The 14,629-nt window shown below is 39.7% G+C and overlaps 1 protein-coding gene across 15 annotated transcripts in view; it reads left to right on the top strand.

The window, feature by feature from the left end:
• The window catches only part of PAM (peptidylglycine alpha-amidating monooxygenase), a 273,946-nt gene that overhangs the window by 158,075 nt on the left and 101,242 nt on the right, over window positions 1–14,629 (top strand). For all 15 annotated transcript variants that reach the window (XM_055312764.1, XM_055312766.1, XM_055312762.1 and 12 more), the window contains 2 exons: window positions 1,708–1,765; window positions 12,806–12,893. In XM_055312764.1, coding sequence (XP_055168739.1) covers window positions 1,708–1,765; window positions 12,806–12,893 — 146 coding nt within the window. The remainder of the gene's footprint in view (window positions 1–1,707; window positions 1,766–12,805; window positions 12,894–14,629) is intronic.

The following is a 14,629-nucleotide window of genomic DNA, read 5'->3' on the forward strand; positions in this document are numbered from 1 at the left end:
CTTATTCTTACTGTCTTTAGAGTGGAGTTCGTAAGAGTATCTACCATGTTTGAATGTTTTAGTTATTAAATGATACAATACGTTGAGAACTATGCCTGGCACATAATAAGCATTGAGTAGCTGTTGGCTTAGCAATAGTAACGGTAGCAACAGCAGCCATTAGTGGCACTAAATATCTTCTAGTTCTGAATTACTCGTAACTCAGGATGGCCAAATAGAAAAGAATCTTAAACTTACTATTTTTTTTTATGTCACACTGGAGCTTTGTGACAGTGGTAATTCAGAGATTGGAAAAATATTTATGAACAATCTTGTACTTGATTATAAGATCTTTAAGCATTATTTTGCCATTGGATTTCTCAGGTTCTGGATACACGGTCCACGTTTCCATTGTTTATGTACCTCAACCTCCTTACTGCACAATCTTAAACATTTCCCAGCACTTTTCCTTCTTACCAAATAAAGGTGAATCTAAATAATTATAAAGTCTTTTAAGAAACAAAAAAATTTGCTCAATTGAGGAAAAATGGCAGTAAAAGGTAGTAATGAAGACTGAATCTTATTTCTCTAACTTTTCAAAATTTAAGATGATTTGAGGTGTATTTGAACTTCGCACCCAACATAGAATTTTAAAAGAGGCACAAATTTCGCAATTTTTCAGTGCCAACCAGTAGTAGGTTTAGAGATACGCAGATGATCTCCATCCGTGTTTATGGAATCTCTTGATTCTGGCACTGTACAGTAATAATCCATGAAGTGCGAATTATTAAATGATTTTAGTCTATATTTTTTTTATTTTTTATTTTTTATTTATTTATGATAGTCACACACAGAGAGAGGCAGAGACACAGGCAGAGGGAGAAGCAGGCTCCATGCACCGGGAGCCGGACGTGGGATTCGATCCCGGGTCTCCAGGATCGCGCCCTGGCCTAAAGTCAGGCGCTAAACCGCTGCGCCACCCAGGGATCCCGAGTTTAGTCTATATTTGTATTGCGTATGTTACCAACCATGGCACGTACTTCACTGCATAGGGTCTTCCTCTAAGGAAGTGGAATGCAGAGATCAACAGAAGCCCATTGTCAAAAATCTTAATGTCAATATATTTGATGGTGGAAATGTCCATTTAGATAAAAGACTGCTGGAAAAGAAAGAGTAACTTGAGTTAAAGTTGATTTCTTCAGTGTACTGCCTAAAAATATTAAAGTAAGAGAGAACAGCCAAATATTATATTTTAAGACCAACTTTTGTTCACTGTACTTCTCTAATTAATATTTGAGCAGTTGTAAAATGATTCAGGAAATTAAGTATTTAATTATGTATATAGCAAAGATGATCAATACTAACTCGTCCCATTTTTAAGTCAAGCGCGTTGAAGTGTTTCCCTCTTTTTATAGGATCATGTGAAAATATTACCTTTTCATGCAGTAGTACTAGAAATGTCACCCGTGACAACTGGTCTTAGATATAATACTTGAAGTCAATTAGGAAAGAATCTTAGAAAACTGTTTGGGGTACCTAAGTTTTCTAAACTGGGCCCGTCCATTAACTTGGTCATACCCAGTTGGAAGAGAACTTCACCTCTCTGGGCCAGTAGTTCTTTTTCAGTCATACAGCCCATGCTTTACTAGTTTTTGTTTTTGTTTTTTTCTCTCTTCTTTTTACTAGCAGCAGATTAATTCGGATTTTGTACCTTTCTTTCTCTAATAGTCTGATACATACCTCTGCATGTCAATGCGTCTGCCGGTGGATGAGGAAGCCTTCGTGAGTAAGTATTAGTTGGATGGTGCGCTGGGGTGGGCGGTTGAAGGGAGGGCAGCTATTTGAAGTCAGTGAAAGGTTCTCTGTGATGGTTATGAGCATATTAATCTTTTACTGACAGTCTCTAAAATGCATTTATCATGCCTAATGCAGAAACAAACTAGAGAGAGCCGCTCAGAGACAGGATTACAAACTGTATCTGGAGAGATTCATGAGTAATAGTAGTTAAGCAGTTGCATGCAGATGTCGATGGTTGCCAATACCGTGTGGTCCCATTTGTATAGTATCGGCTTTCTGTCTGTGGCTCGATGCTTAATTCTGCTCCACTCAACAGACTGTTTATTTACCTGCTGGTTCATGCTATAAATCGACTGTACTTAGACTCAACATCAGGGAATTTCAGATTTTACCTGCCAAACAGTAGACGGATAGAAAGGAAGGAAGGAGAGATTGAGAGAAGGAGGGAGAGAGGGGGGCCAAGGAAGGAACATTGGTCCTATCTGATTTTTTTTTATTATAGGATAAGAGGACTCGTAAATGGCAGGCCCTTCCCTGGCTGAGACTTTATATGAGATAGGAGAAGTGACAGCCTGCCATCTGTTTTCATCTAGGTTGCTTTCATTGAAATAACCCTATGACAGACTTTTAGCTATTTCGGGAGGAGGTGTGATTGGCAAATTATTCGTGGATTTGTTGTTGTTGTTTTTTTTCTCCCACTGCTTTACTTGTCTGGTTTGAGATGTTGATTTTGGAGAAAGTAATGGTAATGAGAGCTGTGCGTTGGTCCCATGAAACTAATCTTCAAGTGGGCTGTCTGAAATGGCTATTATGTGAATTATACAACGTGTACAGTCTCTTCAGGGCCATCCGAGGATGAATTTTCATGAGGTGTTCCCACAGGAATATACATTATAGACCTGAAAAACCAGAGCAATGTGCATTTTTTCCCCTCCATACTTTAGTGGCAACCTCACCAGAAAATACAACTTCTAACAGCCCTCTGAAAATTTGTTCCCATAGTTATTTCCTAAGATTGAAAGTCAGACCTTGGGAAGTTGGAGTGTTGCCTGCGTGTCCTTATTTTGTATAATAATTGAATATTACCGAGAAAAAAAAGTAGAAAGGACAGTTGCTCCCAGATCCTGAACTTTAAAGACAGAAAACTAAATTCCTGATTGTAGTGCCTCGTGTAATGCTAAGTGTGATTTAGGATACAAATTCATCATTAAAATACCAACGGTAAAGCTTTCCTCAGTTTCATATCCACATTTTTGGCAGCTTAGGAGAAAATAATATTTACTCGCTGAAAGCCGTTTTTACATGAAGTTTTTTTCTTCACTGACTTTATATTTTCTTTCCAAGTTCCAAGAGAGTCTTGATTGCTCCTGTTTCACATGTGCTTGGAAGAGAAGGCCAGTCTCCATACCTGTATAAATATGACAGTCATATCTCACAGAAACATTACAGGTCTCATATTAATAGGTTACTGATTTGTTTTCTTGATGAAAACAAGAGTGATGGTAGCATATGATTTCATAGCCGGTGACTCTAAGGACTGTAAATATATATCCCGGAATGCATTATTGCTCTCCTAATATAAATGTGTTTGCTTTCACATAAATTAAAATTGAAAAGCACAAGTGAATATATTCAGTCAAGGAAAATATTCATAGGAAACTCATGAAAGGGCTGCATTAGAACTAGGGGACTAAACGTCTCTGCGTTTTCTCAGGCACTTCCCTTCTACGATCGAACTGTTCCCAGTTCTAAGGTCCTTAACGGAGCTTGTAAGATTAATAATTATTTCCAGTGTTTTTTTTTTCTTTTTTCTTTTCTTTATTGCTGGGAGGATTGCATGAATACTAAAGATTTTGTCACTTGTTCAAGTCCTTTTTGGTACCAGCCCTAGGCGACGTGTGGTTACCATCAGTCTGCGTAAGCCAGCAACCACAGGTGTTTAGGTCTAAGCAAATTAGAACTGGAAAATTGCAAAAAAAAAAAAAAAAAAGAGAGAGAGAGAAATACCAATCACTTATATAAGGGAATAGGTAAGGGGAAGTTTGCGTGTACTGTCTCATTAATTGTTAGAACAAGCCTGCAGGTAGTCCCATTTTATAGTTAGAGAAACAAAGACAGGAACATCTCTTTCTTTGATTTAATCAAATAGTAGGGCAATAGTTTATACAGAATCCTTGCTCATATCATCAGCTCATTGCTACCTGTTTACTAAGGGCCTACCAGACACTAAGATACTTAGAGCTCTCTCTGTAAGAAAGCCGTCTTGTAGAAGAGGAAACAGAGGGTCAGAGAGATCAAGGAACTTGCCCACGCTTTTTACTAGCTATGTGTTACTCTACCTGTATGCTGTTAAAATCACAGTAGATTTGGATGTGGGGATAGTGAATCAAGGAAGAAATGAAAGGAGTCATCAGATGGATAGATGGAGCCAGAGTACAGCAGGAGCACACGTCCGTCTTCCTCACATCAAATTCAATTATTCTTCCATTCCCTTACCTTCGCTCCCTACTGAGGACACTCTGGTCAGTTTTGACAAAAAAAGACCAAAGCTCAAACCATCTTACAAAATGAAACCCAGTATGCATGAAGATTAAAGACATGGAGAAGGAAGAGGGTTTGGATGCATAGGTTGTATGTTGGGGGGCGGGGGGTGGTAAGACATAACCAGATTCCCAAAGTGAAAGTTTCGCTAGTGGTAACCGAGAATTCGCCAATGAATGAAGAATGTGAGTTGTCCCAATTTCTAGGTCTCAGGATGCCTCACTGTAAGATTAGATATGGTTAAAAATGAGGTCTTGTGAAGCCTTTAATACTTTATCTTTTTTTTTTTGAGACGTGTATCAATTTTATACTTTCTGCTTTCATTATCTGTGCCTTTTCAGTTTTTGAATGCCAGCAGGACGTGTGCACCTGGGTATGGTGGGGACTCAATATCGTTAGCTTAATACATGAGTGAACACCAAACAAGTGTTTTGCTTGGCCAATTTTATGGCAGTATATCATATAGTAGACAATTTACCTTTTTGCCTTTAATTATGCTCTTATTTGAATATGAAGGAATAATTATTTTTTAACAAAAGCCACTTGTTCGTAATTTCAGCAAACTTTAAAAATTCTGCTGTGTGCCAGTTCTTGGGCAAGGCAGTGGGGATGTGAGGTCTGATACAAAATCAAAGAAATTATAGCCTGGCAGGATTCTAGAAGACAATAATACAAATATTATAACGTCTGAAAAGAACTTTCTCCTTTGGCTTTTCAAATTTCTGAAGAAAATCACAAAAGGCAGAGTACAATTCAGATTGCTTATTAGGACTGAAACAAACCCTCTTGATGGTGTTAAAAGCCAAAATTGCATTTGAATAATTCATAGCTTTGGCTCTCTGCTCGTGTGACTAGTTAGGTAATTCATTTTAGATAAACACACTTCTTAATTTTGAGAAGAGACCATCACAGTTGTCATAGAATTTATACGTGCATACACATGCCATATCTACGTATGAGCATACGTGACATCTTTGATGCATCTGTGTGTCTCTACTGAATTATTAAATGTGAATTAAAGTTGTTGTTTGGGGAAATACTCTGATGAAGTTAAATATAATTTTTGTATTTTGAATGAAATCATAGCTTTCCTTAGAGCATTGCTTTTGTTTATTGTTTTAATAAGAAATCGCAGATTGGAGTGGGTGAAGGTATGATAAAATCTGCATTTGACCACTGAACTGTGATGCTGTCTAAAAGGTGTTTTACAGACACTCAGAGGAATTGACTCTGACAGCAGCCCACTCAGCCAAGAAATTTGACTGTCATCTTCATCCACTTGCTTTCCCTCACATGGATGACCAGTAAATAAATGTGTCTTTTCCTTAGTGAATGATGGCAGGTCCCTATCTATCAAATAGCACTATACAAATGAGATAGAAGCCATTGAATTTAGAAATAGATGAAATTAATCTAATGATTCATTGCTTTTCATTTTCTTGGGCTTCTCTCTTGAATGTAGAACAATGTCTACTGCAGCACAGCCCAGTTAGACTTGAGCGTTTCCAAATGTGACCTTTCCTAAACAAAGCACATGTTCATGTGATATTGGGTTACTTCAAAAAATACAGGAACAATCTCATTTGGATCATGCTTATGGGTCATTACATAAAGTCATTATGTGACTGTAAAGACCAAGGTCTGGCAGGATCCAGTGCTCAGATAATCACATTTTGTGGCACGACAGCAGTAAATCGAAGGGTGTGAGTTGGGTGCATGTGCGCGTGTACATGCCGTGAGTCTCCATCCCCATGCAGGCACTCTGTCACCTTTCTGCTCCCCATTAGTTGACTGCACATCCTTTCCTTTCTCTCTTCACCTAGGATTTTCTCCAACGTGAGAAAGGTAGCCTGTCTCTCCACAGGACCATTGGATACGTCCCCACCATTGGATCCCCTCGGAAGCTTTTCTAATTTCTTAGTGAAAGTTACTTGGACAGAGAGCACAGATAAGGGCTACACTTACAGATGATGAGCAGATAAAAACTGATTTGCTTGGTCATAATTGGGAAGGAGACGCTGTTGCTGTCTGGCTTGTCTCAAGAGTATTTCTAGGATGCCCTCTGTGGTTTGGTCATCCAAATGTCACATTTCCAACATGACAACCCCTGAAGACCCCCAGGGTATTTTCAGGTGATAAAAAACAAAGGGAGAGGGAGGAGTAGGAACCATCTCATTATATTTTATAAAGCTGAGAGTTAGGAATGCCTTCAGTTAGGTACATTTGGAGATCACCAGAAAGTCAGTGACACGCTGACAGTGCTGTTTTACTGTAGTGGGGTCAGAATGCCACGAGCCCCCCCAACTCTCCGAGGAAAATGGCCAATTCGGAAAGCCCAGGTCTGAGTCTGAATTGATGTGTGAATGATGCTTTTTATTAGCCAGGGGTTCATGGCATTTTGACAGTCATTCTGAAGTAGTCATTTCAGCTCTCACAGTGGGACCGACTTCAGGGGCCAGCTCTAAAAAGGTAAGTCATGAACAGTTCTGGTCAGACAAAAACATCATGTGAGAGACAGGGAGGAACTCTGTCTACATCTGGGAAGATGATCTATTTGGATCTGCAGAGGGAAGGAGAATGTTCCAGTAGCCAACAGTATGATCAGTGAAGAAGCACACTGGGCTCAAGCATCAGCCTTCCCACCTGCTGGCCACATGGCCATATGCATGTTGCTCAGCTTCTGTCCTCAAGGCTGGGCTGTTTGAGAAGAAAGGACCAGACCCCTAGGGTCACTGTGAGTAGTAGGGAGCGTGGCATGGGGTAAGCCCTCATACATGTGAGTGGTTTGGGATGTGGAGATGTGGGTTACTAAGTGGAGAGGGCTGCCCACCGGGGTGTGGAGTGGGTGTAGGGAGCTGTCATGTGGAAACGTGGTGGGCCGGGAGATGCTCACTGTTACACACGGCCCGGAGAGGCAAGAAGGGGCAATGGATTTCATTCTGTAGGAAATTAATAGGGGACTACTACAGGGATGACATTACAAATACAAGGCTTAATGAAGCTTATGCTATTTTATCTTGCACAGCCTGGCTGATAAAAAAAAAAAAAGTCTATTGATTACGTAGTTGGTTCTGACATATACCAAGAAGTTCCATTTTAAGAGTTATGTCACCCAGAAGTTTAACTCTTGTTTGTGCTTCAATTCCTTTATTCGGAGGCAAGGGTTACTTCATTTTCAAACTTGTGTTTCATTTAAAGGCTTGCTCGGGTGTCTTATGTCTTGGTTAATTTGGCAACAGTGGCATCAAGCCCTCATAAACCGTGTGAAGGACTCTTTCTGAAGCGTGTATCATTGTCTATGCTAGCGAGAATTAACTACAATTTCTCTATGAAACTTTCTGATTAACAATGTTCAAGCCGGAGGTCTTTATTTTAGTGTAGGATTGCTTCATGGTTTTGCAGGCAGCCAGCAGAAGAGAACACAATATGCAGGATTGCTGTGGATTTTTAACATGCCGCTAAATGGGCTTTGCTGCTGTGAGCTTCACTCGTATCTGAACCTTTTGGACCCCGCTGCTCAAAGACGAACACTGAGGATGATCCTATCCTCCACTTACATGACAATTTACAGCATTATCTTCAGTTTCTTTGGGTGGATTTTTGAAAGATAATCTTCATTTTGTGGAAGACAAAGAAATGTTGACAGAAGTGATACTAAGATCTGGGGCCTGTAATTTTTTTTTTTTAAATGATAGCAACTCTTTTACATGATTATGTCTTAAACTTTACATCTCTCTGGCCTCTCAATATTGTGTTTGGCTACAAAGCACTAGCCAACACGGACACTGCACAGACATAAGCGTAAGCACCCAGGCTTACCTGGGGAGCCTGCTTCCAACCTCAGCCTTAAAATGACTTGAGGTGATAAATAGGAAAGCTGCACGATGATGCAGAATTCCACTGATCTCTTTCCTTAAAACGATTTTGATGGATCAACCAGTTTTACCCTCAGAAAGCGTTTTTATAAATTTATTTTAAAAGAACCCTTGGTTTTACTGTTTGTCCTGTGTGTTTAAGAGAGCAATGCAATCCAAGCTAACTAAGATGAGGTAACTGAGCTCTAAGCACGCTCAAGTAATACGTATTCAGCCAATAAAAATGTTGACTGGGGTCAGAATCAAACTGGGTTTCATCTGTGAAACTTTTCAGATGTGCACTTGCCTGGAATGACCACCGACATTTACATGAAATATTGATGGGGGAAGGTCTAGGACTGATCCGGGATTGACCTGACGCATCTGTATTTTTAATAAGCTGCATAGCGTAATTCTAATGCACAGCACTAGATGAGAAAGAACCACTGACAAAATTGTTTAATAACATATAAAAATATCCACAGCATAGGAAATAAACCATTTACTAGGTATAATATGATTCTACTGGGAGGAAAAAGGAAACAAAGCCAACAGTAATGATCCCTAATGATATATATGGGCAATAATTCCAGAATGCCTAAGTTCTGAAGATCTAAACTTGCATTTACAAGTCCTTTTTTTATCTGATAGGTTAATTATTCATGGTCTGCAGTATTCCTCTAGGGCATATATTTAGCTAAAAAGGGTGTTTCTCTCATGTGCAGTGGTAATTTTGGGTTGATTGTATATGCATGGATATCTCCTAAATCTCTAGTTCCTACACTTGGCTACGTGGGTTCTTCAAAATCTTTCCACGTCCTGCATCTGGCAGATATATCAAAATTTGACATGCAGACCTGGATATCCACTTGAAGAGGAAAAATGGAGAGAAAGCCAAGTGCTAAATGAAATTCTATCCTAGGTCACATTCTTAGAGAATTTTATGGCCCTCATTGTAGTCTAATGTTACCTAAAAAAAGCCATAAATTTCAAACAACCTCATGCAGTTAGTACAAATTTTCCTTAGAACTCCAGAAAATAGACCTCAGTACCTCTGCCCAGTATGTCACCCACACGGACCCTTTCAGGTCTTTCATTTCAGATGACATTATCCTTTGAGAAATCCTCCAACTGGTGCACTTTCAGCGCCCTTGCATCCCTTTAATTAATGTGCCTGAGTTACCATTTCTGGAGTCTTGGTTCTTCAACAATATTTGATTCCCAGGACTTAGACTTAGGTGCCCATAAACTTTTCCCCGATCTTATACACCAGGCAGCCCACTGAGACTCAAGTTCCATTTCCACGTAAGCAGCTGCCATCCTGTTACTGAGTTGGAAGAGTCGGTGGCACTTTTTAATCCTATCGGATGTAATATTGCCACGTGTTCTCACAGGCTGTGCTTCTGCGCATTGGTCGCCATCCCAAGGCTGCCTTTGTTTACTCAGCCTGTTAGTTGTTTTCATTATTATCCCCTGGCTCTCTTCCCCTTGGATGCTTTATGTCTTTGGTGTATGATGGAAGAAAAAGAAAGTAGGGGGAGAATTTCTTTTAAGATGTGACTTGGAGATATTTGCCCATATTCTTTTTGTGTAGCGTGGAGTTCTCCAGCGTGGTCACAGGTGCAGCTTGTGCCCAACAGACTTCATTCTTTATTCACCAGGGGTGGGATCTTGTTTGGCCAAGCTAGGGGGTAATAAGTCAGAATGGGACCAACCCATCAGCCTAATCTTTTCCCAGTTGGCCCCTCCCTCCCCACCACTGGCAGCTGGCCCTTCAGTGAACTGGTCCAGGGCCTGCTTTGTTTTATGGCACCTGCTATTTGTTTTAGATTTACATTTTGATATGACCTTCCTTCTGCTGGCGGTCTTTTTCAGCTCGCAGTGGATTTTACCTGGAGCTGTAATTATATAAATACTTGGATATTATACCCGCTTTAAGATGTGAGAAAGATGGTTCTCTACCACTGTGTACCAGTGATTTACTCAGCATTCCAGTTAGATCTTGAGATTCTGGAGGAATGCGTGAGTCACCGAGAGTAGTTTCTAGGAGAGGGAACTCCCAGGAATGTTCTTTTACTACCTCTTCAAGATACTGGCTTGTTTCTAATTATAGAAACTACAATTAAATGCTTAACTGTTGAGAGTTCAATGTGGAGCGAATAAGTGGTTTTAAAAACAGTATGTCAGAAGGAGAACAAAAAATCAGAAAATGGATAGAGAAGTTACATGTTGAATAACTTTTGCCCTTTATGGAGGACGGTTAGAAGATCCTCTTGAATAAGCAGGGGCCCCGGCAAAACATTTGGCTTTCCTTCCGAATGAAGAGCCACAGAGATTGTATGTCTTCATGATCTATTTTTGTCTCAACAGGTCTCCTCCCTGTCCTTCCCTGAGTCTTTTGCTTGATATTTCATTTTACATATTTAATGACAGCCCACTCTTTTTTTTTTTTTTTTTGCCTTGTTCCACAGCACTACACACACAGCATTAATATTTTAACAAATTGCTGGGGCCTCCTGCACTCTGAGCTTTCCCTGACACTGTGTCCCGAGTCTTTTGTTCACCCTCCTGGCTTCAGGGTTCAATTTTTGAGTGATTCCCAGATGCCCAGTTCTCTGGCCTCTTTCTTGAACAAGAGTCACAGAATCTCAATTTCCTGCTGGGTATTTCCACCTGGATTTTGAGCTGGCACTTGAAATCCATGTTGCTTTGCACCCAGCAGTTTAATTCTTGACAAAATGCACTTGGCCATGTTGGCTTATTATCAAAATTCCCAGAATGACTCGAACGTAGGAAGAAGTCCACTAGTATAATATAATATTAGTCCACTAATATGTCACCCGTAACAAATGAATTTAAGGGGAATGGGAACCATATGATCATCTGCATAGGTTCTGAAAAGGCAGAGGAATTATCCTCTTGTCTGACAAACCCTTTGTGGATATTGAAAAGGTTTTCAATATCCACAGGGGATTGAGGGATATTGTAAATAGAGAGTGGGAGGGGAATATAGTCATATCAAAAAGTTAGATGTCCGTGGAATGATAAAAGCCATTTGATAAAAACAAATATAACAATTTTGCATCACATACTAAAATAAATTTAAAGTGATTAAAAAACAGAAGCCTGGTACTCCCACCTTAGAGTTTTTTTCAAATTTTCTTCTGCAAGGGATGATACCATGGGAGGATTCTGGAAGGGAGGAAGGAAATCCTGCACTTGAGAGTCAGTCTTTGGAGATAAAATCCTTCTTGTTCCTTCTATTTCTCTTGGTAACAAATTTAGGCTTGTTAACCGTAGGATTTCCTATGATTTGTGATCTGTTGTTACTCCCAATTGATTCTTTTCCTTCCAGAGTATCTCCTTCAACCTCGTAGGCTTACTGTATTCTCTGACGGTTGGAGACAAAGCCTCAGGTTATTGCAGGTCCATTTTCCAGCCGTCCTCTCTCTCTCTCTCTTAGCCTTTGAAATGGTGACATAAACATCTCGTGATAGGCTTTAAATTCTAATTTTCAGTGCAGGAAGTGAAAGACTTTATTTCTCCTGAAAGTTGGGAGTCACAGTGGCTCATAACAGGCTCCCTGTGTTTTCTGATCAGCCACACTTTGCACTGTAGTTTGATGTAGACCCATCTTGTATTTTATGAATACTGACGTGCTCAGGCACACATTTTAGCAGTAAATGATGTTTTGTTAATTTTATCAGACAGAAAGAGCTAAAAGATGCAGCTCTGCACGCACCAGAAACTTAAGATCATTTTTAGACTGTTCAGCATTTTTCTATGTGAAGGCTATTCGGAAACTGCCCTTATAGCGCGGCATTTTGAATGCAGGCCAAAGTAGGTGAGCCAAACTCAAACCAGGAAAGGGGAGCTCATGCTGAATATTGACCACACATACTAGTATAACTTCTCCGTAATTTTTTCTTTGTTTTCTCTCCGAACTCATTTTTGTTTATTTTACTATCTTTCAGCCACTATTATTAGGAGAGAAAAATTGAAGAAATGACATTTCATAAGTTCTAGATCCCTCTAACAAATGCACAGTGCTCATCGAGGACAGTGGTTTTCTCTCTCCGGTACTTTTGTAAAGACACATTTAAAAAAAAAAAGATGCATTTTCCATTTTAATTTTATTTTCTAGTGAATCATCATACTGTATCCTAGTGGCTACTGTTATTTAGAGATGGTAATTCATTTGTGTTATGCATCCTTTTGCTCACGTTCAGACCACTCACTGTGGTTTCTGTTCCACGGTGTTTTATGGCACTCGGCATCCTCCTGAAATCTGGATGGGAATGTATTGTGGACACATAGCCGGGAGCTTTCATTCTGTACACGCATACTGCTCGCAACACTTTTTTTTTAAAAAGGGGTCTTCCCTTAAAACGTGTGTGGTCGTATGTGGAGTTCCAGCCTATTATTACCTGCTCTTTTCATTATACAAATTGTCAAATCATGCTCATCTTAAGGAATTAGATCATCTATACATCATCAGGGCCTTCTATCATAAGAGCAACAGAACTTCTTTGTCATACAGCTGTTGGAACTGTTGAAAGATGGGGCCTCTTGTGACAGTGTGTGCACAGAAGTGTAACTTGTGTTCACATCCCCGTGTCCTTTTCTCTTAACAGTTGACTTCAAACCTCGTGCCAGCATGGATACCGTCCATCATATGTTACTTTTTGGATGCAATATGCCTTCCTCCACTGGAAGTTACTGGTAAGGGATACTGGGCCCACAGTCAAAAGGGGTGTAGAAAATGTCTTTTTGTTTGTTTTTATAAGCGCGGATTGCATCTGTGCGAGTATTTTATAGCTGATAGATAAACAGGAAGAATATTTACTTATCAGGGAAGAATACGGTTCTTTTGCATCACGTGGTTACCTGCACAGCCTGATTATCACCATTATTTAGTCTGCTAGGGAGCACATCCATCAGTCTTTGACGCTGACTTAATAAATTTATGTCTGTTGTCATAGATAGCGTAGCAAGGTACAGACAGTTTATAAAAAAAAAAAGACTGACAATTTAGATAATGGATGCTCCAATGTTTACTTTTGGAAGATCATACTTTGATCCAAAGAGCACCATGGCTCTGTTCACCAAGCACTCTTTTATCCCAGACACTGTGCTAGGTGATCTGTATATGCCATCTCATTTATTCCTAAAGTTTTTGCAGAGCAGTTACCACTGTCCCCACTTGGCAAACAAGGAGCCTGAGCCTCAGAGAATCAGTATCAGGATTCAGCTAAACTTGGCTGGTTGGTGTCAGACCAGAGCCTTGAGTTGTCGCGTTCCAAATCCAAATTTATTTCCATTTCACCATGCTGCCTCCCATTGATTCAGGCAACCGTTGTGGTTTGGGATTTATTTTAATCACTGGGATGAGTCTTAAGATCATGTTATGAATGGTCAGTAAACATCGACTGAATGCCTGTTCCATGCCAGAATGATAGCAGAGGCTCTCGACGGTTCTGGAATAGATAGATGTGCTTTATTTATCTCCAGAAGCTCACAGCATAATTATGGCTTAAGATCTGTCCTTTCATTTTGTTCCTTGGCGTTCACGAAGATTGGTGAGTTTTGAAAATAGCCATGCATTTTAAGCCTCCCATTTTGCAGCAGGAGCCAGCGTGGAACAGTCCAGAATGAAGGTATGGTATGGAACAGTCCAGAATAGAACAGTCCAGAATGACTAGTGTTTGCTTGCATTGGAGAAGGGTCTGTTTGGCGCTCCTGTCCCTGCATAACCACATACCCTGATAATCCTTTCTCTGTGCATCCCCATGTTAGGCTGGCACAAAGGCACACAGCAACTGCAATCTAGTTGTTTTTATAACAAACAATTGTAATATATATTTGGAACTGTTAAAAGCACAGGGCAATTAGTGGAAGTCTCCAGGGACCAAGTACCATCAAAGCATTTGTTAATAGGCTTAAGTTATTTGATGAAAGGAGCCCATCACATAGGAATCCAGTGCACATGACCGGGTTTATGTGAAAATGCAGCCAGGAAAATCACAATTAATACCTCTTGCTATCAACATTCCAGTTTTGGCTTTTCGGTAAATTTTTGTAAATAAAATTTGGGATTAAAAGATTATTCTGTGACAGCTTTTTCTGACTCTTATTCACCAAATCACGTTCTCTGGCTTTGTGTTTTAAAAATATTTCTTCTGAAATTAGTAATATTTATTTCTAGATTAGAATTAGTGAAAATAGCTAGAAGGGATGTAAGCTTTTAAAACCTGCTTTACCTTTAGCTTGGCTAAAGAGAAGGAGTGAATAAAATATCACTACATGATATTATGGTTTTAAGAAAAATCTTACTATAAAATGAACAAAGCCTCGTTCACTGTTCTCACATCGAGGGAACATCAGAGCAAACATTCTTTTGGGCCCATAAAAATATTTATTAATATTCTTAAATATACCGTTTTAAGATTAAGTCTAGT

The sequence above is a fragment of the Nyctereutes procyonoides genome, unplaced genomic scaffold (genome assembly GCF_905146905.1).
Source record: "Nyctereutes procyonoides isolate TBG_1078 unplaced genomic scaffold, NYPRO_anot_genome, whole genome shotgun sequence".
In the NCBI taxonomy this organism is placed as follows: Eukaryota; Metazoa; Chordata; class Mammalia; order Carnivora; family Canidae; genus Nyctereutes; species Nyctereutes procyonoides.